At 41.4% G+C, this 26,537-nt stretch overlaps 1 protein-coding gene across 15 annotated transcripts in view; it reads right to left on the reverse strand.

Annotated features, from left to right (window-relative positions):
* nrxn1a (neurexin 1a) overlaps positions 1 to 26,537 on the reverse strand; it is a 68,090-nt gene that overhangs the window by 34,544 nt on the left and 7,009 nt on the right. For 5 of the 15 annotated variants that reach the window (XM_082544258.1, XM_082544249.1, XM_082544250.1 and 2 more), the window contains exons 3-9: positions 22,759 to 22,776; positions 21,952 to 21,981; positions 6,153 to 6,454; positions 4,948 to 4,971; positions 2,903 to 3,064; positions 1,122 to 1,193; positions 641 to 865 (exon numbers count right to left, since the gene is read on the reverse strand). In XM_082544258.1, the coding sequence (XP_082400384.1) occupies positions 641 to 865; positions 1,122 to 1,193; positions 2,903 to 3,064; positions 4,948 to 4,971; positions 6,153 to 6,454; positions 21,952 to 21,981; positions 22,759 to 22,776 (833 nt within the window). The remainder of the gene's footprint in view (positions 1 to 640; positions 866 to 1,121; positions 1,194 to 2,902; positions 3,065 to 4,947; positions 4,972 to 6,152; positions 6,455 to 21,951; positions 21,982 to 22,758; positions 22,777 to 26,537) is intronic. The other 10 variants (XM_082544256.1, XM_082544253.1, XM_082544262.1 and 7 more) reach the window with 5 other exon arrangements.

Here is a 26,537-nt window from a genome sequence, read left to right on the forward strand (position 1 = left end):
GTTTGTTTAAAATCTCAATTCTGCAGCTAAAGCTCAGAATATCAGTCACGATTATAAAGTCACTGCCCTGTTAGAGAGGATGATTAAAGGTAGCCGTTTTAATGAACTGAATTTTCAGATGCAAAATCTTTGTACACATTAATAAGCGACAGGTGCGTTGGAGGAATAAACTTCATTAAAACAGCTCAATTGAACTCCCGCACGCTGTTCCACTTACTGTTCGTATACTTACTAGTGGACCATTCCACCTTCTTCATAAGTAACATCCCTTCATATCTATCTAGATAATCATTCCAACATCCAGCAGACTAAAAAGATTAATGAGATGAATTTAGCCACCTTGCAGTATGTGAGTGGTCAGCCAATAATATTCTACAAAAAATATTCTAAATGAATTTCTGTTCTTCATAAATGGATTTTGTACTATTTCATCAGAATTTTGAAAAATGTATACTTTGATAATACCTAATACTTTGTTTATTTGGCTACACCCCTTCAAAACTAAAGTAACTCATATGAACTTCTGCACTTTGTACTATAGTGACCCAAAATATAGCTGCTAAACATCAACACTGTCATTAAAATTTATTTCAACATTATACATTATACATTATACAGTTAGCCTAGAATGTTTTTTTACCTTGACGGTTGGAGGTGTGCGCGGATCCTTGCGCTGCTGCTGCCGGGGTTTGCCGTGGCTGAAAAGCATCAGCCCATTGGGCTCTGTCGTCCTGAAGTCAAATGAGATGGATCCCGCTTTCTTCGCTGTCCACTTGCTCAGTGCCACGTAAGACTCTGGGGTGTCAAAGGTCACGGGGTCTAGCGTTGCTACACTCTCACACTTAAAGGACACCACCCCACTTACCTGGTACAGAAAACAGTTGAGTTGTTAAATTGCTGTAGTGACTATCTGGACCAGTATGGTTCCTTTGTAGTCTGAGACCGAAATAAAGCCAGATTCCAGCTGTGAAGTGGCTAAAAGATAAAAGCTTGTGGCTACCTCTCAAATATATAATCCCATTTACATCGCTACAGTGTGAGTCTCACAGGGCGAGACATGAGGTGTTTGAGGGGATCCAGCATTGTCTGGCTTGTTGGGACGTGTTGATTAAAGCACATACCTTCATCTTGGGGTCTCCCTGTTTAGCCAGTCTAGACAGCTCCAACCGTACATCGTTGTTCTTGTACACCACCTTGAGGGGAGGGGATTGAAAGAAAATAATGATATCTGAATGCTGCTTCACTTTTAACCAACACACATAACATTTCTGATAGAGAAATTATTAAAGTAATGCTAAATTCTTATTAGTAAGCTGGAGGAATGTATCTCTCTCGCTGCGTCTCTGTCTCACTATCCCTCTATCTGCTTTCTGCTATCCAAACATTATGTACTAGCACACACAATGATGCTAGACTGTTTCCCTGTAAGGGAACACACACGTGACAGTTCCCAGGATAACGTTGGGGGAAAATGTATGAAAAGGTTCAGCAACAGTAAGATTGATTGACTTTTGAGCGCACATCGATTAATGTTTAACCTATTCAAACACATTTTCTATTCAAATGTTCTGATGGGTTTTTTATATGAAAGCAAGAACCTAAAGACCAGCATCCACTCCGGCTTCATCTTTTCAAACTCCCATTTGTCCCTGCCACCTGCATGATTGCTTTTACATCTTCTATTTTCTTTGCTTTACTGTTTCTCTCTTTGCTTTCCCTGACACAGTCCGCTCTCTGACTCAGTGTATAGAGTGTGCTTGTGCTGAGCATTCTGATGTTGAGAGATGAGCACACAGGCTCTGCTTTATTAATCCAGACCTCCTTCTATAACCTGTGAGCAACCAAATACTCCTCTGCATTGGCTCTGCGTTTTAATTTTCTGCATGTCAGGTGCTATTGTGTGTGTGTGTTTAAGGCAAGGGGGTGGCTCTTGAACACAATAAGTGCTTCAAACGGTCTTACGGTGTGGGTGTTTATGGGGAGGATTGTGCCTGTGCTGCATCCAATGCACAAAACTGTTACAGCCGTGATTGCTCATGCATATGATGATTCGCAGCATACATCTTAATTTGCTCACATGGATTATCATATCATCGTATTAAATATGTAAATGTGCCAGTGGAGGGTTCACTTTGACAGCGGCAGCCTCATTTAAACATCATCACTCTTAATGAAGCAACACAGAGTGCATTCACTACTGATACAGATAGCTCTCTGTTTGGCACATCATCTGTTGGCTTGTTTGGTTGTTTGTTTATGCCTCTGTGTGAATCTGCGTGAATGAAAGGGAGACTCAGGCAGGGTGTGTATCCGATGGGCGTGAGGATGTCTTTGGGAGTTTCGTTGTATCAAGCTCTGGGTATCCATACGTATGTTTATTTGCGTGCAGCAACTGTTTCAGCGGAAATATTTGGGCATATAATATTACACTACGACTGTGTTTTCTGTGCATGCATGCATGTGTGCATTGTGAGTTTTTGTTTCTGTGGTGCTGTGGCCCATTTCAAGCACAGTGGATGGATGGAGCATCTCTGTGGCGTACCTAATTAGCATGTTAGTGCTTAGTTCTGTATCTACTCTCTCAACTACACTCATCACTGATTCTCTCTGATGCTGGGGAGGGTGTGTGCGTGTGCGTCTGGGACTACTTGTGTGAGTCTGCCAAATGGAAGCATGTCGGTGTATGTGTGCTTTATAAGATATTGTGTGTAAAAATGTTTGTGTGATGCGTGGCAGAAGAAAGAAAAGAAGATTTATTTTAGTTTAAATGAATATTTCTTAAACCTTAGGTCAAAGCGGACAGCATTAAGCACTTGGAAAGACATTTTACACATGCAAAGTTTTATCCTATGCCAATAATTAGGTTTTTTTTTTTTTTTTACCTATCAAGCATGTGCCCCACCTCTTTCAGACATCCCATGAAATTATTGCTGACTGGAGAACCAGGCAGGTCAGCGGTGCTGGGGCTTCCTCCCACGTAGAAGAAGTCATCAGAGCCTAGCATGGTGTAGTCCTCCTGTGTGTAGCCCGTGGTGGTCAGGATGCCGTCCACAGAGATGGTCACCTACACAACAAAGCACAGGGAAAGGACACGCTATATACTCACACCAAAGGCAGCGCTAAGCGCTAGCTAGGCGCTGACCAGCCAAATTAGCCCCCGTTGCTCTGGTAACCAATCTATATGCATTCTGGCAGGGAGAAGGCCTGATTGGTTTTGGGAATTGGCCACTTTGATTCGCAGCAGTTGGATCAGTGCTGGCTGTGTGGTGTAACTGAGTAGTGTCGCCTCTTGGCTTTGCTGATGTAACCGGCTTCAGAAATATGTAACTATGCACTGCTAAATACCGCTCACTCCTGCAGGTAGTGGTAAACTCTCATTTTTCTTTTGTGCGCTCTGAGAATTAAAACGGCATAATCTTCTATCTTCGGCCTATCAAGAGCAAAAAGTCTATTGTAAATTCTCTATGCGATTAATAAAGTTTTGCTGAAACCCAAAGCTTCAGGGCCACAATTCTCTCGGTACCCAGACTTCAAAGGCAGTTTATTATTCTGTGACTGCATGGTAAAAAATAGACTAAACCATAGTGATTTTGCTAAAAGGTTAGCCTTGTTTATTAAAGGAAAAGCCAACTTAACCCATATCAGTGAAATTTTCCAACTTATGTTTATGGTTCGTACGCTTAAGCTGCTTTACGGTCTAGGCAGAAGACGCAATTTGATTTATTTCCTAATATGCTAACAAGATTTTTCCTAAATGCTTTGCCTAAAGTGACACTGGTGCTCTTATAATTTAATCAGCTCATTTTGGAGTGTAATAGCCTGTACAGAGGCTTTTAGGTGTCACTGATATCCAATCTTGTCACACTCAAGTCACCGTTAGTGGTACATTATCACTCTCTGATATTCTACAGTACATTACTGACCATGTCTGGCTGCCCATAAAGGTTGTGAGCTCTTTATTTCCCCACTACAATAAGTTCCCTCTGACTGCTGGTGCTCATCATTGCCAGGCAAACTTGCCCAGCCAGTCAGGTGTTAGTAAGTCTCCGCAGGCATCTTCGTGCTATGCAGTAAGGTGTTAGTACTATTTACTTGTTAGTAGTTGTTAGTTGTTGCACTGTTGGCAGCCACAGAAGTGTTACTTGTGTCAGGCCAAGCTGTGTTGGGTTACTGAGGTCAGGGTTCATGATTTCAATGCTGTTAGTCATTGTGATGATGTTATGTTATTGTGTTGTTAGGGTGAATTGTGATGATGGTGTTAGTTGGTTAGTTAGTGGTCTGGGGGGGGTTTGTTAGATCAGCGAATCAGGATGACAAACACACAGATTTAATGCACACACGCACAGGTGTTAGATGGGTTACGCCTCATTCCACACACATAAATATACAAACATGCAGTCTGTTCCTCTCTCTGCATGCAAGCACTGGCAAAGAGGACACAATAGATAATAAAATACAAAAAAACCCCAACAACATACGACAGGATGAGTTAGAGGCACCATGGAGAACATGCAGTGGAGGATTGGTGAAAAATAAAAGAAAAAAGAATTTAAAAAAAGAAGGGAAGGAACCTCTCTATCCACTTTACGGACCAATTAGAGAGGGGAAGGGTTTTTGAGTCACGCCATGCAGGATGGGGGAAGGGGAGGGCTCGTCATTTGCGTGCAGGTGAGGGATGAGCCAATCAGCGTGGGCCTACATGTCAGTCACAAAGTGATGGGGTGAAAATAAAAACAGTAGAAGTAAGGGAGGGAAAGGATTTATAGAAAAAAAGTGGTTGGCAAGGAAGGTGGATGTGGGCTTTTTAAGCGTAAAAGATTACCAACCGCATTTATCCTGTTATTGGTTTAGTTTTGATGTCTATGGTTCAAAAGGAAATAGACACGGGGCAAACCCAAACTAAGAAACAATTAGAATGATATCTACCGAACAATGGAGTTTGTTTACCATAGCGTGTCCAATGCCTGAGTGCTTTGTAGGAGAGGGGGAGAAAGGAAAGCAAAAAACTGTGAACAGAACAACCTCGGGAACAAAAAAAGGAAAGCTAGAAGGCCTCTGGTGAGGTTAGTAGGTTGGTTGGAGTGGTTTCGCTAGGAGAAGGGCACAGGTTAGGTTAGTAGAATGAATCATTCCATGGATGGTGGTTAGTTTCACTAGCAGGTTAGTAAAGTTAGTAGTCAAGTTAGTAGTACAGACAGGCAAACGGTAGAGGCAGGGCACAGGTAGGTTACAAGCACCTGGGTGCTAGTGACCCTGTATGTTCTCTAGTCCACTCCCTCGCTCTTTCACTCTCTCAGTCATTCACTCACTCAAACACACAATTGAAAATGCACTCACCTAGAGCTGAGAGCAGTGCAGGTCTGCTGGTAAAGCCACTGTAAACTAAGACCAAAACCTCAGGTATTTTCTTACTACCATAGCATCACTGCAATTGGACAACAGACCACTGACCATGGTTTCTACACTGTTTAGCTTCCCTCTGCTGACTACAGTCTTTTCAGCCCCGTGTGGCCCTGGAACACCTGCACTGTGGTTCATCAAAGTCAAATACAGAGCGAATCTATTTAACAAGGAGTCAGAATTAATTCTGCAACTAATAAACATCTTCATTTGGTTAATGAGTCAATTATTTCTCAGGCAAACGAAATTATTGTTTTGGCGTAGCCTTTTAGTATGCACGTTTTTTTTGGTTTTTTTTAATCATTGCTTCTTCTGGCTTCTCTGCATCTCGTCAGAGAATCAGTGCCACGAGATATGAGGAGTGCTGGGTTGCCCGCACCTATAGCCTGAATACATTCCTGTACAATAAGAGACATTAAATGCAAAGTTTCTGAAAACCCCAGCTGAGGTCTAAACTTCACAAACAAGCTAATGAAGTAAAAAAACAAAAAAAATCACAATGTTGTCACATTTGAGAAGCTGGAACAAGTATTTTTTTTATCTTGACATCTTAAAATATTTTCAAATTGTGCTTTACTTCACTCTGCCATTTACCAAGCATTTTATCAGTAAAACTTCCATTCATCCTTGTTATCTTTATGTCCCTCTCTACATGACTGAAAATGTTTCTTCCCAAAAGCCTTATCAGTAACATAAATTGTCTCCTCTCCTCTCTGTTTCGCTTACTCCTCCATCTCCTGTTGTTTGGTTACCTGTCTCAGGTTGCGGGTGACCTTGACATCATGCCAAGCGTTGTCGTTGAACTTTCCGTTGACGGGCTCCACCAAAGCCTCAAAGGCCCCAGAGCCGAGGTTGATGACAAGTGACACTGCCCCATTCTTGAGCGCCAGGTTGACGTAGTCAGCTGACTTGCCGGTGTGCAGCATGAGGCCATTGCGCTGCAGTGTCTTGAAGGAGAGCGTTATTTCATCACTGCTAGACTGGATGGGGTTGGGCGACAAGTCGTAGCAAAAGTACTCTGAGCCCTTGAAGGTGGCGACGTACTCCTCGCGAGCTGAGAGGCAAAGGGAGAGGAGGAAGAGGGAGAAGAGGAGGAAACAGAAGCATGGAACCATTACGTTGTTGCCAAAGCATTATCATAATGAGTGGTACATTTTCCAAGCTATGTTGCTTCTTCCCACACTGCTCTTCACAAAATGCTCAAAGATGATAAAATGGTAGGTGTTCATCAGAGCCAGCTGAGTAAAACAAAGCTCAGCTGGGCCTGGTTAAATTTGATTCGGATATGCAGTACAAAACATATTGTTTAAGATGCTGAAAATGCTGTTATTGTCAAGCAAAGCCTCACTGATGCCAGCACTTGGAAGAAACACTTCCTTCCATACCTCTAATTGTACCACAGAGTGGTGTGTAAACAAGCTTTGATCATTCATGTGGGTTAGAGATTAAACAGTGTGGATGTGCGGGAGACAGTCGTGAGTCTGTAGCATTCCAAACTCGTTACGAAACCTGTCTCTCTTTTGAGAGAACAGCTGTGTTGGCTGTCTAAAGTGAGGTGCTCTTGTTTGACAACATGGCTCCTTTCATGATGTTTGTTAAATGCCAGAAATGTGTAAGTGTCTGCGTATGTGTGTGTGGCGGCAGCAAAGGTTAGGGAAGTTTTAAAAGTGAATGGCAAAAACCGACGATGAAGATGGAGAAGAGCAGCCTGCAAGCATAATGGCAGCCAAAGCAGGTAGGAGTGGCCAATTAGAATTCAGTAACAGGCAGACAGCCAGTAGCAACTTACCTTGCACACCCTTAGTGACCCACAAGGACACTAGACCAAGGTTTTACAATCCATCATACTTAAGCTCGCATTCACTTATCTGCTCTCACACCTACACACACTACTCTATACGCAAGCCAGCAGCAGAACAAATATGCACACCTACGCACACATCCGCAAAAATGATCATACTATCGTGCTGCCATAGACAAGTAGAGGCGACATTATCTGTCTCTTCACCTCCCCCCACCTTCAAAAACATCACCCTTCCTCTGCATCTGCTCCAGCGTTCTCCTCACCACCATCCCTATAGCTCTCACACCTCCCTCCTGGCCTCATGCCACCATTCCTCTCCTCACATCTCACTGGCCTCTTTTTCTTTGCTCTGTGGAGCCTCTGGCATAACCACCATCTTGTAGTTCACAATGACGAGGGGAACAGAGGAGGATTTAGCACACGCTAGGTGAAGCTGGAGCAGGAGAGACACTTGGTGAGGAACCGCTGGAGAGGAGAAGAGGGGGGGAAAGATGCCATATAATGAATAGACTGAAGTGTAATAGGTTATTAAGGTAGTGAGAGGCAGAGAGAGGGATGTTGAAATGGAATCGGCCGCAGTTGAGTGAATATAACACAGAGAGAATAATGAGAAGGAAAAAGTGAGAATATATCACAATTCAAAGGCCAATTGTGGCAAATTGTCTTTCTTTGCTTTAGTTGCATGAAAAAAAAATCCAAAGTGTGAATGCCAATATATGAGTGAGAAACAACACATTGTGTTGTGTGATTCCTTCCCTCCCAGCATGTTAATTAAGAGTATGTGTCTGCATGCCTCAAACAGAAAAAGAAAAACTGCGTGCGAGTTCGCGTTCAAGCGTTTGAAAGTGTAGACAACTATATGCTTTTTATGTGTGCATGAAATGTGCGGGGGTGTGGGTGGGTGCTGGTCTCTGTAAATATTGGTGTATTGCTGTCAGAAAAGCTATTACCAACTCAGGGCCTCGGGCTAGTCTTTACTGAGAGGAGTGAAGAAAAAGGAGACCCCCACACACAAACGTACACAGAAAGACCAGCCACAAATGTTAACACAATCACACATACTCACTCACTCTCCCACACACACACGCAAACGGAGCCAAATGTAGATGAGGTGGCAGAGCGAGAAGGGGTGGGTGTGTGTTGTTCACAATGGGAACACACGCAGCCGTCCAGCAGCATTGTAGCGGTAATTTACAGAGGTGCCATTAGGTTTCAGTGTAGTGCTCCACCATTCTGTTGCTAATTTACAGACACATCATTAGAGCAGACAGGAGCACATAAAGCATCTCTGCATCGATCTGGAAGCTCTGGCCCGCAAACGCTCACTCCTCGTTCTATTACATCACATGCACAACAGACGTGCACGCACACATTCAGACAGGAAAATGCATATTGGGTGACACAAACACAAGGAAGACGTGCGTGCATGTGTTCACTGTGAAGACACACCTAAAACACACAGAGACGCACACGCTCTCAAGTGGGCAGGTTGGAGTGGATCTTCTGTAGCTCAGATTAATGGAGTGAGTCAGTATTAGCTCAGAGTAAACAGTGAGACAGACACTGACATACACACCACATGTCACACTTCATCCTGTGGAAAGCACTGTCGATCAAAACAAGCGAGTCGGAGAACGGAGGAATACAGTGAATGAGGGAGAAATGAAGGGGAAAGAAAAGGAGAGCCTAAGAATGAGAATTATAAAAATGTTCCTGTGGAGAATTTTTAGTACTTTATATTTATTAATGTACTGTAGAAGTTTGGTATAGGGCTGGGCCATACACCCTAAATCTTTTATTATATCTGAAAATACTATCGTTATTGTGATATCATTGCTATAGCAACATAACACAAACTAGCCCAGGCACATCAGAGCACAACAGCACCATGTCATAATTTAGCATCTAAAAGAGTAGCTGTTTTAATAACCTTCGATCATGAGCAGTGCTTTGCAGAATATGCAAGAAAATGTTTCCCCCAAAAGGTGAAAACGACTCGTTTCACCCCTGGATGCAAAAACAAACTGTTGAGTATAACCAGGCTACAAGTAGGAGATTCCAGCATTTGGTGATTGGACGTCAACCCAGATATAGGCGCATGACTCCACTTGTGTTGTTGGTGCGCTGACTAGTTGTGCTGGGTATTTGCACTCGCTAGTTCATAGCTAGCTGCACTCCACATGACAGGAAGGTCACATGGAGTGGATGGAAATTTTAAGCAGCTGGTTTAAAAGCTTGACCCAAGACACAACCCATCAAAGGTAGAAAATATTTTCCAGTTTTATTATCTGATAATATTTGTGCGGCTTTTGAAAAGTTACAAGGTCAAGTTACTTTAGTTACCGTTCAATAAAAGTGTTAAGATACCTGCTTAACATAAAATTACTTAAATTTCCAGGGAAAACACTAGCAAAGCAGCTTGATTTATGTGGTGTCACTTAATGTACTGCTGGGTCACCACTGTTGCACTATGGCTGCTGCTACTGCTGGCTCTTTGGTTCAGTAGACTCAATTGAAAAAAGGATGGAAAAATACTCGTCATTAACTTGCACTTAAATGCAGGCTGCTAGCATCAGTAAAATGTTCAGGAGTTTTTTCTATTTTGTCAAAAATACTAGAAGTTTTCTTGAAATGTTGTGATATCATTTTGTGTCTATATCACCCACCCCTACTGTGGGAATTGTTTCTCGTGGGCTGCGTGTTTGGACAGCTAAGCTAAGCTTTACTTTATCTCTGAGGTCACTTTTTGCAATAACGGTCCTAAATTATACCTGATTAAAGCGAGTGAATAGAAGAAGGGAAAAGAAAACTCTTTAAAGTTAATTAGCTTTGGGTAACTTTAAAGCTAATTAAAGGATATTTCTGAAGAAAACTGTAAAAATTGTTTTTATATCCATTCTTCTTGTGTTTTTTTTAGTCGAAAAAAAATTAATTGGCCGTTCATTGTCACCAAATACCAAACATTTGCTGGCCTAAACTTCTAAAATGTTCTATTCTTTGGGTCATATAAATACGTTGGGATTTTACACCACTGAATTTACAAAGTTATTAATAAGGAGATTTCTTTTCTTGGATACTGGGAAGCTGTTAAATGTATTTATTTACTATTTTATTTACCACTTTATAAAATAAGTGGTTGTATCAACAATTTTTTTTAGCTAAAAACAAAGCAGGCTCTCTTTTGAATTCCTCCAGCTGTGAGCACTGGAGAGACACAGAGCTGTGAAACTTCTCGTGTGTAAGTAATTCACACAAGCCGACTGTTGGTAGACAGATCCAACAATAATTTTTAATTTCATCTTTTAACCCTCAATGATCAATAAAATAAAAAACACCAAGGATGCGGCACTGCTGGGGTTTGTAACGTGTTGAAATATGCAGCAACTGAACAGCAAACTATTGAAAAAATATGCTCTAATGAAGGTCAGTAGGGTAAAACACTTCCTGAAATGTCTTTTTACCAGGAAAAATACAACTAAATCAAAAACAGCTTCCTCCACTGCACCTCGGTGACTAATCAAATCTTCTCTTGGCTGCTCCCTTTAGGGGTCACTATAGCAAACGATCTATTTCCCTTCCTTCACACCCTATCTGTTACATTGTCTCCTGTCACACTAAAGCTCCAGATATTGTAGTACCTACATTTTAAGTCCGTAGTCTCACCTCTACACTCCCAGTTTTCCTTCTGTCTCCAAACACACCTTCTCACTATCTTCCTCCTCAGTAGCAACGTTTTCATTGGTAACCTAGTAACTAGTGGTTGTTGTTAGCCTGGCCCTCGTCTGCTCTGGTTTGGAAATCTTATTTTTCATTCACTTGTTTAATTTGAACAAAGATTATACACTGGGTGCCCTTCCTGATGCAATCCTCCCTGTTAATCCAGACTTGGACAGGACGCTAGGAATAATCTGGTTTATGGGCCCTGTGGTTGGCTCAAATACTTTGAAAAAAATAAACCAAGAAAATGTTCTGCAGCTTACCAAAATATGCTTTTCTCAATTCTTGTTCTAACTAATGGTGTAATGAGACCACTGCAATTACATAAAGACTCTATGCACCTTAAAACAAATTTACACAAGGCATAAAGCTTCACTAAAAAAATCACCATACAATTGCCACTGTTATGCAAAAGCCTATCAGCTGAGATTCTCCCATCATCTGTCAGCACTGACAATTAGAAGAGGAAGACAGGCTTTTGTATTGCATTTTCAATTACTTCACTTTCATACACAGAGAAAGAAAGAACAAAAAACGAGTGACGGTTTGGAAAAAACCGAGCGACTTCCTGGTAAGCTGTGAAAATATGTCACTATTAATTGATTCCAGCTATCAGTTGAACCTTTAAAGTAAGCCTTTCTACAGCTGGCTGTCAGGGGTGAATATATGTGGGTTGCAAAATGGTCCAAAACACACTCCAGCGACTGCATTTGCAGAAGGAGAGGTCTGTCTAGGAACAGGATAAAGGAACTTGTACAAAATTAATGAAGTGAACTTTGAAGGCTATGCAAGGATTGAGAATAAGCATAAATGTAAAGATGGAAGGTGACTGGCATTAGTTCTTGAAGACTATCGTTAAGCTACTGCTGTAATGAATAAAGCAGTCCGTGGGGAGGCGAGGGGGGAGAGAGGGAGCGAGAATAACTGATCTGATGGTTGCTGCTTCAGAGACCAGCTGCAGCTGTACCACCCTTCCAATGATCAAACACACATCAGTTGGATGTTTCTGTCTGTTTGCGCTCTCATGGCGAGTGTGTGTTGCATTTTTCTGCTCATGTGCGTCCTCAGCGTTTCGCACACTAATTTGTCATTTCCATGGCAACCCACTGTTACAGGGGCTACACCAAATATGAATGTGTTTGTGCATGCATGTGTTTCAGAGACAGAAACAGAGAGAGGGGGGAGAGACAGGAAGAGAGATGGAGAAGGAGGTCGAGAGAGAGAAAGAGTGATTGAGTGAACAGTACATTATCATGGACAGCTGTACTGAATCAAAATGGCGGATGGAGGCTGGGAGCACGTCGGGGGAGCCTACATTATACAGCACCTGATAGAGGGAGCAGGATGGAAAGAAGCAGGGAAAGAGGAAGATGCATTGGAGAATTTGAAAGGAGAAGGAATAAAAAAAGAGGGAGCAGGAGACTCACTGAGATGGGCAATGCAGAATGGAAGAGAAGAGAGAATAAGGTAGAAGGAAAGAAAGACGAGACAAGGAAAGGGAGTGGCAGAGAAGGAGGGATGGATGGCTAGAGAGAGGTAAAGACAGAAAAATGCTGGTGTATCTAAATCCTAGTGTAGCAAGCCTCAATCATGGCAGCCCTGTCATTCTGAAGATAGCACACTGCAGTTCCCTTGCACCTCGTTTTTAGCCCACCATGCAGTTCTGCTATCAGCTCCTCTCAGACTGTCCACACATGCAAATACACATGCACACACACACGCAGCATAAACTCAAGCATCCTGCACGAAGGCATCCCTTCTTAATAACAGACAGGTGGATTAACTATACACTCGTACACTATACAGATAGATGACCAGCATTGGAAATGTATGTAAATGTATGCTAACATATGCATAGTTTCCATATTAAGTTAAAGTGTGAGAATTCATACAGTCGAGTTCACTAAAGGCTGCAAATGCCGTTTCCATCTCTATTCGGTGATATACAGCATCTGGCTTTGAAAGCGATTGGGCTATCACATCACAGCCAAGGGAGCAATACTGTAGAGGAGGATATTACTGTCAGGACACAAGTGACAGATTGCTCGTCTGCAATGTTGATGTCTTATTTCTTTTTTGTTGTTGTTGTTCAATTGAAAGCATTTATTCCCAGTATGAAATATGCACTTTAAAAAATGCTACACCAGCACAGAAAAATACAATACTGACCTAAAAGTGAAGAATAGTGCAGAAACTGTGATTGAGTTGAAAAATCACCAACAATATAGACACCTGTCTGAATGGTTTCTTCTAAATGTTTGTCATTTTTTGCAAATCGTTGATGATAGGAAGGTTTTATATAATTTCTGCAATAGCAGGAATGTAAGACTCACAGGACTGCTAATTAATCTAGTAATGTTGTGATCATTTTTTATGTTATGTCATGTTTACACTTTTTGTTCTTCTGGATATGCAGGGTGGTTTCAAGTGCTTATGTAGCAATACACCACCATAGCAGAGACTCCCAGTCAATGTGATGTCAGTAAAACAAGTCTTTCTGGAAACATTGTGGTATATGGTACACAAACTGAAACTTGCCGCTTAACAAATAATGGTCATATATTTTCATGCAAGTGCTCTGGGTGCATGATATAACTAAAGATTAAAAATATCTCCTTTACCTTCGTACACTATATTAAGTTGGAAGTGGCTCCATAGTGTAGTGGTTTACACTTTTGCCTAACAAGTGATTGGCATTAGACCATATCATTAAGATCCTGCTCCAATGAATAAAACAGGCTGTGGCCTGTTGTGAATAAGGGAGTTAATACTGCATTAAGTTGGCTTTTTTAAAACAAAAAAAAAACCTTACAAGATGGCACAATTCACTTGTTTCAGGTTGAATTTTCACACTACTTTAAGTAAAGCCAACTTTTTGTTTTTGCAGTGATTCATTGACTTGAAAGAATCAGATGTAACTGAAACCAGGTGTTATCTACATAATCATGATCATCAGTCATAAGAATTTTTATATACGTTCTAACAGTGAACAGCAGCATTTTATAACTTTTGAAAAGAAAGAAACTTTTGCATTCTTTCGTTGCTGGCGTGGATTGAAGACACAAATGTGTGATAATGTTGGTGCTACAATTTCAATGACAGGTCAATGCAGAAGCCTGGAGATTTATAGATTATACGGATGTGGATGTTGCAAAAACTTAAAAAGACGTTTTGGAGAACGCTTTGAAAGAAATGCCACAATTCCTTTACTGAGAATTTTGACTTCTTGTCCTATAGCAGCACTGATCAGTGGTTTTGAGTGGCGGCACCAATCTTTCAGAATACTCCAGCAAGTCCGGCACACCTTTACTGTTAATCATAATCAGTGACAGGGCTGTAGGGACGAACTTGCCTTTGGTTGATGTTGTTTTATGTTCTAGTTTCTGTGAAGCACTTTGTGATTTTATCTTGAAAGGTGCAATATAAATACATTTTTACTTTACTTTACTAGTTAGCTCACAACACAACTATTGAGGTCAAAGGTCAAAATTTAAGGTTTAGCCAATCCTGTTAATCGGTCATTGGATACTAGTGCAAAGCTAATAAAAAGTCAAAATGTCTTCATAAAATAAATTATGGTTTTGAGAATGGATTATAATAAATCCAATAACTCTTGGACTTATCTCTAAGCTACCAAAGCCTGCTTAACTATGATTGGTTAAGAAAACCCAAGCTTAATCTGGACCTTAATCTAACAAATCCCAAAATCTTCCCCACCATCAGTTTATGTAAATTCGCATTCAGGTGTATGTCTATAGAGATTATCGTTTACGATACTGGATTATTCATTAATTGATTCCCTGGATGAATGATGGCTTTCTGTTGATTAAGCACTCCATTAATTAGCTCTGATCGAATAATTGAAAAGAAGAGCAGCACATTAAACAGCACTGAAAAGAATCATTATGAGCAGTCCTTTTGTCAACAAAGAATTATATCCGTAAGAAGATATGAGTCTCCTTGAGTCCCATGTAGTGTATTTAAAACTTATTTAGAATATTAAAAACAAAGGACTGCTTGATTGCCTTTGCTTAATAAACAGCAAATCATCCACGCACCATCCATTAGCGATGAATGGATGGTTTGCTGTTTATCAAACAGAACCGTTATACTAGCGTTTTCATCAGTCAATGTGGTGGAGTGAGCCTATTAAAAGGTCTGAACCCACGGCTGGCGCCACTGAGGAGCCAGACATTTTTTATAGGGGTGGCCAGTGTCAAACCAAACGCCGGGGTGGCACAGAAATGGATGACTCGGTTTTATTGCTATGTGTTAAATTAATGTAGCCTAAATAGTCTTTTTTCTTTTCTTTTTCAGGCATCACTTCAATGAAGAAATGCACTATAGGAGCTTGTGTAAGATATTTATCTTGTTGATAAAGATAAGGCTCATAAGATAATTGCCATTTAAATGTGTCAGAGAAACACGTAGATGGTCAGTAGGTATTAAATGTATTAACAGTTCTACATGTAGCCCCCTCCCCCCCATCAGGCTTTGTCATTAGTTGTGCAAGGTGGTCCGAGGGCTAGCCATGGCTTCCCCAGACAACCTCTTGGACAAACAACAACAAGGTCCATCTCAGGACTATTGCAAATCATATTAAATTTAGCAATGTTTTTGAGAAGATACAATCATTTAAGTGAATTTCTTTGAGATAGAAATAGAAGAAGTAGAGCATAACAAAAATAATACCGTACATCAGAAATCCTTTTCAATTTCCATGTTAAGAAAAAAACTATGAACAACACACTTTTTGCCATTGTGTTCAATCCTTTATATCTTGTCCCTTTTTGTTCCTTTTATCTGTGTTCATATCTCTCTGTCTCTCTCTGTCTCTCTCTCTCTGTCTTGCTCAAATTTGGCCTTCTCTCTGGTACCCAGGGAAACTGGCTTGTTTCCATGACAATGTCTTCAGGCAGAACAGTGTATTTGTCTTAAGCTGGATAAGATCAGAGTCAGTTTCATCCCTTTTAGACACACTCACACCGGCATGCAGACAAACACATACAGTACATACAACATGGCACATATGCACAGTAAAGTAGAAGAGCACCAGAATTAGAAAAATGTGTAAAAAGCAGACAATTGGCAGCATTTAGATCCACACACATGCTTTAACATCTCTCACACACACGCACCTAATGAAACCCTCTTGTGGCATGTTGTTAACAAATAACAAGCACATAAAGAGCTCTTTTCATAAAGGTAATGTGATGGGTTTTTAATGAACACTTTGGCTATTTTAATTGTCATAGTTACGCCAGACAAGTGCCACAAGTAAATGAGTGTTTGTGTATGCATGCACGATTCCTTTGAGTGTGCGTATGCTCGTTCAGGTGTCGTTTTGGCAAAAAGCGAAGAAATGAACTTCAAATGCCAGATGGGGTAGTGAAGTGAATCGCCAATTGGGCCGCTACTCTCGGTTCCCACCCAGGCACAATGGAAATTGCTAAGACAAGTAAGAAACAATTGGAGCACCAAGTACCCTGTTTCTTTCTCTTTCTTTCTAAAAATGGAGTGTGTGTGTCTGAGTGTGCGTGTTCGATGAGGTACGTGCATCACTGATGAATACCATGCCGGCTGATGTGAGGCTCTGTCAAGTCGGGGAGCCCAAGGAGAGATGCAGCACTCCTGCTGAGAAACGCTGCAGTCTTATCTCCCTTCCTGTCTCCCCGTGCGTCGCCGACCTTCTCTTTCCACCTTTCTTTTCCCACTTTCTGAATTCGCTCCTATCTTTCGTCACCATCACTTTTCTGCACTCTTTTACCCTATCCCATCCACCCGTCCTCCCACCCTCCCTTACATACTCATTGCCAGCCTCCGCTCTATCTTTCCCCTTCATCCTCTGCAAATGGAGAGTCCGTTTGATGTCTTTATTTTTAGGCCATTATAGGGTGCTTTGGCTTTGGGTGTTCCCTATTAGCGTTGCAGTGAATGCTAAAAAATGTAAATGTGTACGCTTGCTAATGAGCTGGTAATTGCATATAATTACCAGTAAAAGTATACATTTAGTAGTGGGATTGCAGCACATTTCCCATGTTGAATTCAGTAACTGCATCTCCCTGATAATGTGGGGGCTGAGCACTGTATGTGGTGCTGTGACTTTCATTACAAGAACTGCATGGGTGTTAAGCATTAATGAGTGTTGTAGTACAGTGGCGTAATGGGTGTTAGTAGTGGAGAGTAGAGGCAGAATTAGTCCCATTAGTGGAGAGTTTATATCTGGGATAATTGTCAATTTTCCAATAAAAACTTTGCTGCAATTGCTTTACCATTGCTGATTGCTAGAGGGCGCACAGTTTCTTTTTTCACAGCTCAAGATGAGGCCATCAGGAAACAAAATCATGCCAGTCAGTAAGGCAGGCAGCCAATCATCAGATTCTTGCCTTCTAACACTAAGCATCTCTCTCTCTCACCTCGAGTTGGAGGCTGCTCACTTGCCCGTCTTGTTAATTATGTAAGCTTTACAACATCAGCGGCTAATGTGCGTCTGATGAGTATCTTTCATTCATTGTACTTTGCTAGGATTAGCCGGAGGAACAGAAATCAGGCCAACGCAAACAATAACTGAGTGAATTTACATTTTTGAGTTGATACTTGTTCACTGTACCTAAAAGCATAAACGCAGGGCCTGTTCTTTCACTGCTTCCTGACAGCGCTGACACTAACTAAAATTTTTGGAGATGATTAATTTGCTGATTAATCATTTTAAAATGTCATAATATGGTGGAAAATACTCACCATGGGAGTAAAATGTCAACAATGGATCAACCAGCCTAAACCAAAACATATTGTGTTTAACTAGGCTAATTAATCTGAAATTAATGCCCAATCTTGGTAATGTTTTTGTTTGATTATACTACTAGTAATGCCATGGAGTTTGTATCTACTTCGCTTTGTCATACATGTGAGTAAACTTAATATTTTGAAGTTTTTCACTGTTGGTCAGACAAATCCAAGACATCAACTTGGGCTGTAAAACATTTCTATTTATTTCATTTAATGTAACGGGTAAAAAAAGAAAATAGATAAAAATAGAAGCCCCACCAATTGGTCGAGGTAAATGGCTACACTACACATTCTTTCTATAATATACCCTTAGGTGGCTTTTGCTGAGATTTGGCAAAAAGATTTGGCATGATATAAATAAAAGTGCACTGCACCAGAATCTGTTGATCAAAAAACTAACTGGCCAATTAATCAATAAGTAATCATTATCTGTAGACCTAAATTATTTAAAACTAAAAAGGAAGGCATTTTGCTAAGAGCAACACATCATTTATCAATAATTTACACTGCTGCTGATTAATCTTCTGATGAGGGGCGAAGCATTTCAACAGTACCACCTAAAATAACAGAGTAAGATGAGAGTGTGCTGAGAAATTATACAAGTGTAATTAGACTAACAAAAATATGTATTTAAATTTTGTTTCAGCAGGCCTGTAGTTTATTAAAAAATAAACAGCTCTTGTATGATTTATTATTAGGGCTGTTGGTGGTGATGAGTAAGAGGTAGGAGACATGCTGTACTTTGCTGGTACCGACTGGTTCCTCTTGTCTTGGCGTCTGCTACCACTCCCAACCCCACATATGGTGGAGTCAGCACGGAGCTCGTCCACTGCGTATGTGTATGTGTGTGTACATGTGTGCTTTTTTTTCGTTCTTCCGAAAAAGCGCATTTATCCATGAAAGAACAAAAGGGGGTGGAGAGGCGGGGGGGAAACGCACAAAAGAGACAATTCAAAAAGAAATCCAAAGACTGTGATATTGGGCATGTGTGTGCACAGCCAGGAGTGTGCGTCCATCTGCGTGTTTTTACCATAAGACAATGTGTTAAAATGAGCCGCTTTGATTGCCGACGCTTTATGAGTCACAACTGATGACTCACAATCCACCTCCCCTGAACATGCACCCATGCACTCACACAAGACACACACTGACATACAGGCAAACACACCTCGCTCTCCACTGCCTTCATCCACTGACCGTGAAGAATATGCGCAGGCAGCCTTACTCATGCATATTTACACTGAACACATACTCACTCACCTACTCAGCGGGCACTCTCTAAAGGTTATTGTGTGTGAGTTTGCGTCTGTTTGTCCGTCCGTTCACGTACACGCATTTTTAAAGGTCACTTCAAGCGAGGCTGACCACTTGTCTGTGTAGCGTATAGATTGTTGGATTGATATCGAGAACACTTGGACATGCAGACAAACAACCATTATTAACTAGGCAGCCCGCTTCAGAGCTCGAAGAACATACAAATATCATAAACAAGCATAGCTGCCAATTATGACCAAGAGCCACTCGTCAATCCTATTCAGAATCTACAATCATTCATTCACCCAGAACCCTTCACGGTCTATTCTTGGAGAGACAGAGAGAAAAGAAAAGGGCAAAATCTGCTACTTGGCTTTAAGCACATTTTCCATCCAGATTATTGCTGCTCAATACTTTTCATGAAAAAATCCATTTCCCCCCTCTTCCTTTGGCTGCTCGATACTTATGAAAATCCAATTTGGCTCCCTCCTTTCTTTCTTCCCTCCACAATTCGTGCATTTTCACCCACTCAAAGTGATTAGTGATCTGTGGGTATCATTTCCAGGGAGAATGATAACTGTGTTTTATGGAGGAGGGGAAAGGTCCAGCGCTCCCCATCAGGGCTGATCTCCCTTGGTGAATGACTGGGCTGGGAGGGCAGACAGGAGCACCGCTGTCCCTTTGCAGATACAGGCAGTTGCTCTACATCACAGGAGAAAAGACGACTCACTTTATCTCTCCCTCGCTTCCTATTTCCCTCTCTGCTCCCTCTATCATTCATTCCTTTAGCTGTTCTCTCACAGGCACGGTCTCTTTTTCTCAATTTCTCCTGCCCACACACACAAACGCACACGCACACACACACATATGCTATATATCTTTCTAAGACACCCCTCCCCACACCAATCCACCCCCTCAAAGAAACTCATTTCAGCTTTGCAGGCTCCTCAAAAAGCCTCTTTACGCTGAGCTAACCTAAGCTAGGCTTCGTCTGCACCATTTGACAGCCTTTACATCTCAGTATGCAGAGCAAAAACACACTCGCGCAAACACACACGCAGCCTTTTCATGTGTACAGTGTCTGAAAGAGGCTTCAAAGGTTTAAAAAATAAATAAGAGAAACAGTTTTACTTTTTAGCCTATCACAATCCAAACATCCGTAATAGCGAGGGCATCCACTATACACAAATACACTGAATACATTGTGTAATAATGCTGGAAACATATGTTAATACATGTCTGTCCTTAAGTAGGTGATTTAAAATGCTGAGCATAAGCCAGATGAAGCCATTAAATTTTCACTGCCACCTGGATGATTCACGGCAGACATTTTAAGGCAGAAACTTCAGCAATGTGAGTTTACTTAGCAATCAAAACACAGAAAAAAAAGCCCAGATAGAAATATACTTGTCATAATAGAGATGTCTTACATGGTAGATGTTTAGAGACATCATTTGTTCTCTTCAAGATATTTCTATCTGCTAGCTAGGATGAACATTTCATTAAATGGCACATTTCAGCGAATGCACGGCAGCCCTGTCACAATGGGAGACAGCCGTCATCACATCGTCTCTCTCATCCAATCAAAGAGCACAATAGACGCAGATCAGCCTGTCACGATCAAGCCTGTCTTCATGTGGGCCAATCAGTGTATTCATCAGCGTCATGCAGAGCCGACCGATCGAGCAGCACCTACCTTCCCGATTTTCAAAAGCACGGTAGGCTCGAGCTTCTATTCAGTGGCATGCATGCAGGCAAAAGTAACAGCACGCTCACGCACGCATATGCACACACACTCATACGTCAACACCTTACCTTACCAAAAATGAAACATTCCAATTTAACAGCAATTGCACATAAGAATTTGAAGCTGAACAGCTCTAAGTCTGAAATTACCATACATTCAAGAGCCTGTCAATACATTCAACTTCAAAACCATCCAGAATAGCTCATTAGCCATAGATACATAAAAAAGTATGGGAGGTACCTCTGAGCTTTCCTAAAATCACAAAGGGTGGTGTCCCACACAGAGTGTAAGAGGGCAGGAACAAAGAAGGAGAAGGAGAAGGGGGTGGGGCAAGAAGAAAAGAGGTGTGGCAGTGTGAGTTTTTTGGCCATCAGTGAACAGTTTTCAAGCAGACCAGTGGCACTTGTTTTTGGGGATGTCTTCAAAAACACTGGGCAACTTGTGTTTTGAGGTGTAGCAGCAATGCTTTCATATGCTGCAGGAACATCTGTTCAGAATCACATGCGCTCGCCAACGTATTAACGGGAGCCCATGTGAGCACCGGCAACGGCAGAGCGAGACATGCTGGAAGCAGATGAAAAGCCATGGAGGAGTGCGGATGTGCGTTTCTCTGAAAGCTTCCAGTCACTGATTCAAACCCTGTTGTAAGAGCACACATGCACATGTATGGCTACATCGTACACACACACACTCAGCACTCACATCCCTCTCAGTCAAACTCTTACACACAGATGAGAGAAAATGAAATGAGGTGAATAGTAAAGACCAAATCAAACCATCCATGTTGTCAGTCGGTCAGTCGGCCCATAGATCCATCTCCATGACCTGGAGCCCTGCCAAGTCTAATCCAACCAAGCGCTGAAGCAGCAGCCATCTACACCCTCCCGTTACTCCAGCCTTGACTACTGAATATATATCTTAGAAGAAGTTTCTCTCAGATTCATCACTTAACACCTAAAATAATCTTCAAAGGCATGGTTCAGGTCTAACTGTTTCAGCAAATTGCATTCGTTTCAGCTTAAATTAAAACTCTGGACTGTTTAACGTCTTAATCACGGAGAAAAAACTGACCTTCGTTCAGTGCCTAGAGAGACAACTTTCTTCGGCTCCAAGTGGCGATGAGGTGGGGGAGGGATACAAGGAGTGTTGGAGGAGTGTAGGGGGAGTTAAGAGGTAAGGGGGAGGGAAGGGTGATGGTATAGCAGAGGACAACAGGAAGTGAGGTAAGAGGAGGCCATACCTTGGTCGCCAATCATCAGGTGTGCCAGACCTTAAAGGAAGACAAGAGCACAGTCAGCACAGTAAAGGATCATGGGGTCTGTGTGTGCGCATGTATGTGATTTTGTGATACAGGAGTTTGTCAATGGCATGCTGATGAAGGCTAAATTTCTCTGTGCCGGTGTGTGTATCTGTGAGTGCATGAGTCATCTAAATTATACAAAATCTCTAAAAAAAAAACAAAACAACCCTCGCTTTGAAGACACTTACTTATCCTAGGCACCGATCCTACGCACAAACAGGTATGAACACAGACGTTTGCACATAGCCATAAACTAGGTCGTACACTTTACAGTATTTGCGCGTCTACATAACCTCGAGGCAAGAGCCACTTCAGATGATTGCGCATGAGATGTAGTACTTACCAGATATCAGCATCCAACCCCTACATACCCACACAGACCAACATACATCTAGGCTGGTTACCTTTTTTTAACCTGGCTATCTATTACTAATGTATTTCCATAACAGAAAATGTGCTGAGTGAGAGATGAAGGTAATACTGACATGGAAAAGATGTGAAAGCGAGAAGAGGAATGATGAAAAAGAAAAGATGATCATGATTACGAGTTAACTGAAGAGCAAGAAAGGTGTCGATTAGAAAAAAGAAGCGAGAAGAATGAGGAAAAGTTTGAACTAAGAGCAGGATATTGAAATAGATAGATAGATAGATAGATAGATAGATAGATAGATAGATAGATAGATAGATAGATAGATAGATAGATAGATAGATAGATAGATAGATAGATAGATAGATAGTACAACCTACCTGGAGTGTAGCTGTGCTCTGGAAAGGTGTTGCGGCCGGCCGAGGAGAGAGAGAGACAGACATTCATTAACATGCATGCTCAGCCCTTGGGTTACCATGGCTACTTACTGTACATGCACACCTGTCCGGGGTTACCGCGGCAACACACATGCAAAAGTCCACGCACGGACACAATGGATACCATGCTGCACTGGTAGCCAAAACTGAGATTTATCTATACATACAGATGAACAGTCTCTCTACGACTCCACGCAGGTACAAAAACACATATCTAAGAGCGTAAACAAACACACGCCCACCCACACTTGTAGGGTACACAGGGGTGGAGGTAGGGGTATTCAGGTAGAGGGGTGGGGAGGGGGTGTTGGTGTAAATATACAGTCCTACCTGTAGGTTTGGATTCAAGAGCCATTTACCCCATAACTTACCTTGTAGCCGCTTCCTCTCCCCGGAGCCCCCCGACATATAGCATGCAACACACACTTTCAATCTCGCAATCTCTCCCACATCCTCTTTACCTCTCTCCCCTCCTTCTCTCTCTCTCGCTTTCTCTCTCTCTCTCTCTCTCTCTCTCTCTCACACACACACACACACACACGCACACACACTCACACCAACGTCGACTATGGCAGTAATAATGATGTGAAATAGCAGGGTAAACATGTAGGGATGGATTAGCAGTGCAGGAAGACAAGGGGCATGCATGGTCCAATACTGGGACAGAGTGTGTGTGTCTGTGTGCTTGTGTGTACATGAAACTTTGGGCGCCTGTGTGTGGATGTGTGAGTCTTGAGCTTTGTGTTCATGTGAGTGTTTCCTTCCCTCTGCCCTTGTGCCGGTGGCATGGCAGAAACAGGTGGAACCATTAGCATGCTAACAGTGATTTGCCCTCAAGGACAATGCAAGCCAGGCCAGGCCTAACAAGCCAGGTTCACTCTGCCTTCACTGGAGGGCAAAATAACTTAGACAGTAATTACATTTATGCACGGGCTCTGCTCAAACTGTCTTCACTTACTACATCTATATTCTGAGTATCTCAAATCATTTTATTTCACCAAAGTGACATATTGATGTGCTCCGGAACAAAACCCTCATAAATAGTTCCTTCATTGCACTGGTATTAAATATGTAATATACTGCAGTTTTTTCAGGGCTGAGAATGCCTACAGTAAATAACAACATTACGCTTTGCAAATACTTCTAGGCTTGACACAAATCTGCAAAAATATGAGCAGGAATAAAAGTGGATCATTTGGGAGCCTTGAAGATACTGTGTAATTGTAAACGTGTACGGAAACTAAGACTGCCACAGCTAAATTGCTTATTTCTAGCATAGTCCTAAGGATTCATATTTTCCTCTAGCAGAGCATGTTCATTCTGTATTAAAGATTCATAACTGAATTTTTTTCTAATTTTTAGAGGGTTATAATTTTATCTCAAAGCTTTATTGTGCAGCTACACCGAGGCTGCTGGGTTCAAAATAACACAGTAATTTCAAGGTACCATATAAAAGATAAACCTTTATGCCCGGCTTTGCCTGACTCTACACAAAACAACTACACAGTGTCGGCTCATATACTCGCAAATAATGATCATCCCAGTTTTGAAAGCGACAACTCTTTCACAACCTACAATCAACATATTTGCAACCTTAGATGCTATTAACATGTTTTTGCTTCAGTCAAAGAGACCTGGGCCTCTAGTCCCCTTCTTTTTTAGCCATCCACTTAATTTTAAACACAAACTGAGAATTATCTCCTCTAAAGTGTGTCAGTGCATCTAGAATGAGAATTTCCTTTGAAAAACTATAAATCCGTAAGAGTAACTCACTGCTAGTGTTGCTGATGCATATATATTGGTTCAGCCTGCGGTTCCTGGGGTTTGAGATATCCCACAGTGCCGGTATCTTGTCACACCAAAATGAACAACAGCGCATGAGGCCAGCTTTTTTAAAAATAAATATTATAGATCCAGAACACACAAAATAGCCCTCCAGAAAATGTGGGCTATCCAAAGAAAACACATCATCTGCTCAGTTTTTCCTCACCAACTTCTTTATATCTCTGAACCAAGAATGATTCTGAGAATTTAAAGATGGCGTTGCACTCTTCTGTCCAAGGTCTGTGTGTTGGTTAGCTGGCTAAGAAAGACTGCACTTTCAGTAGAAAAGCTCAGTCCATTAAATCTGTTTCCAGAACTAATGTCTGTGAGTTTTTTTAATACTACTACCAGTAAGTAACTAAAAAAGATTTCAATTAACCTTCAAGAGCTGACTGTTAAGCTTCTTTAGGCTTTTTAAAAAAAAATTATTGTGCCTAATGTGCACTGATGAAATTGACAGATGAAAAAACTGCTGCTGATATGCTTGACACAGCTGAACCCACCTTCTCATTTTTCTTTAATTGCTGAGTTGCCCTTTTGGTTAACTGCAGTTTCCTCCACATAACAAACTGATGCATTTTCCTCCCTCACAGAATTTGTTATTGTCCTTCCTATCAATCAAGGCATTTGATTCCCCCCCTTCTAGCAACTGCACAAATCAACTAGTTTTCCTTTGACTGATTGCTTTAGAATTTAGGGTATAGAATTTGCCTCTTCTTTTCTTTTTTTTTGCCCATAAAGAATTTAATATATTAAATCCAAAAGCAATTAATAATTGTGACGCTATACGTGAAAAGCTGGCCAAATATAGAAACCAAAAATGCAGCTGCACACAAAAACAGCTATGCTATTTCCAGTGTTTGTTATCTGAAATTCACTGTCTGCAAATGCCTCTCAAAACTATGTCCCCAAAACGTAGCGTATCAACCCATTTCTGATGCATAAACTGCAAATAAAAGGCATGCTATTTTGCACTATATCCTTATCTGCCAAACCTCATGGCTATGAGGGGAAAGCCTGGCTCAGCTAAGCTACAAATGCCTTGGGGTGCAACCCGGTCAGACAGCCAGTGAAATTTTTAACTCTTTTTGGGGGGGCCATTTTAACCCAGAAGTTTTGCAATTTTATGCAAATTAATAATTAAAATAATGAAAACATTGAAAAATGTTGTGTTACAATTGCACATCATTTTCATTCAACATTTATGCCTAAACTCTGAAATCTTAATCTACAAAAATAAAAAGAGAAGAGTCTGAACTGATTAGCTTACACCAAAACTTAATGCTAAGCTACAATACCAAGTCTCAGAGCAAATTTCAGCTCTAAAGTAAAACACAATAATATGTTTTCTCTGAAGCTGCAATTTAGTTTGAAAAGAGAATTTCCACATTATTTTAACCATGTAATGCTACAAAGCTTCTTACTTAAGACATTGAAGCACATCCGTCTAAGCAGACCTCCAAACTCGAGACTACAATTTATGTGACTACAATTACTAACAGCAGCCACTGGTGCCAAGAGAAAAAACATGACTCTGGCGCATGTTTTCCAAAACAATTGGCTTCACTCACAAATGAAATGTGAGTCCAACACTAGGAATATAAAACACCCCCTTAAAAGGAATAAGTGGCCTCTTGTTGAGCGACGAGTGCCAGAGAAAAGTAGATATTGTATCTGGTGTGAGCTTTTCCATAAAATGTCTTCACCTCTTATTTAGCCTGTAAAGCTACACCGCTGTTAGGAACCTCAGTGGTATTGTGACTAATGCTGGTGCTGGAGCCAGTGCACTGTGTGAATGTGTTTCTCTGTGTGATTGTATATTTTGTGTTGCACGTGTTTGTGCAGGTATGCGTGTGCCACTGCTGTCTGTCTCCCACTGTGCCCTAAGCAGCAGCAGC

This window comes from Aulonocara stuartgranti (assembly GCF_965226115.1).
Source record: "Aulonocara stuartgranti genome assembly, chromosome: 8".
In the NCBI taxonomy this organism is placed as follows: Eukaryota; Metazoa; Chordata; class Actinopteri; order Cichliformes; family Cichlidae; genus Aulonocara; species Aulonocara stuartgranti.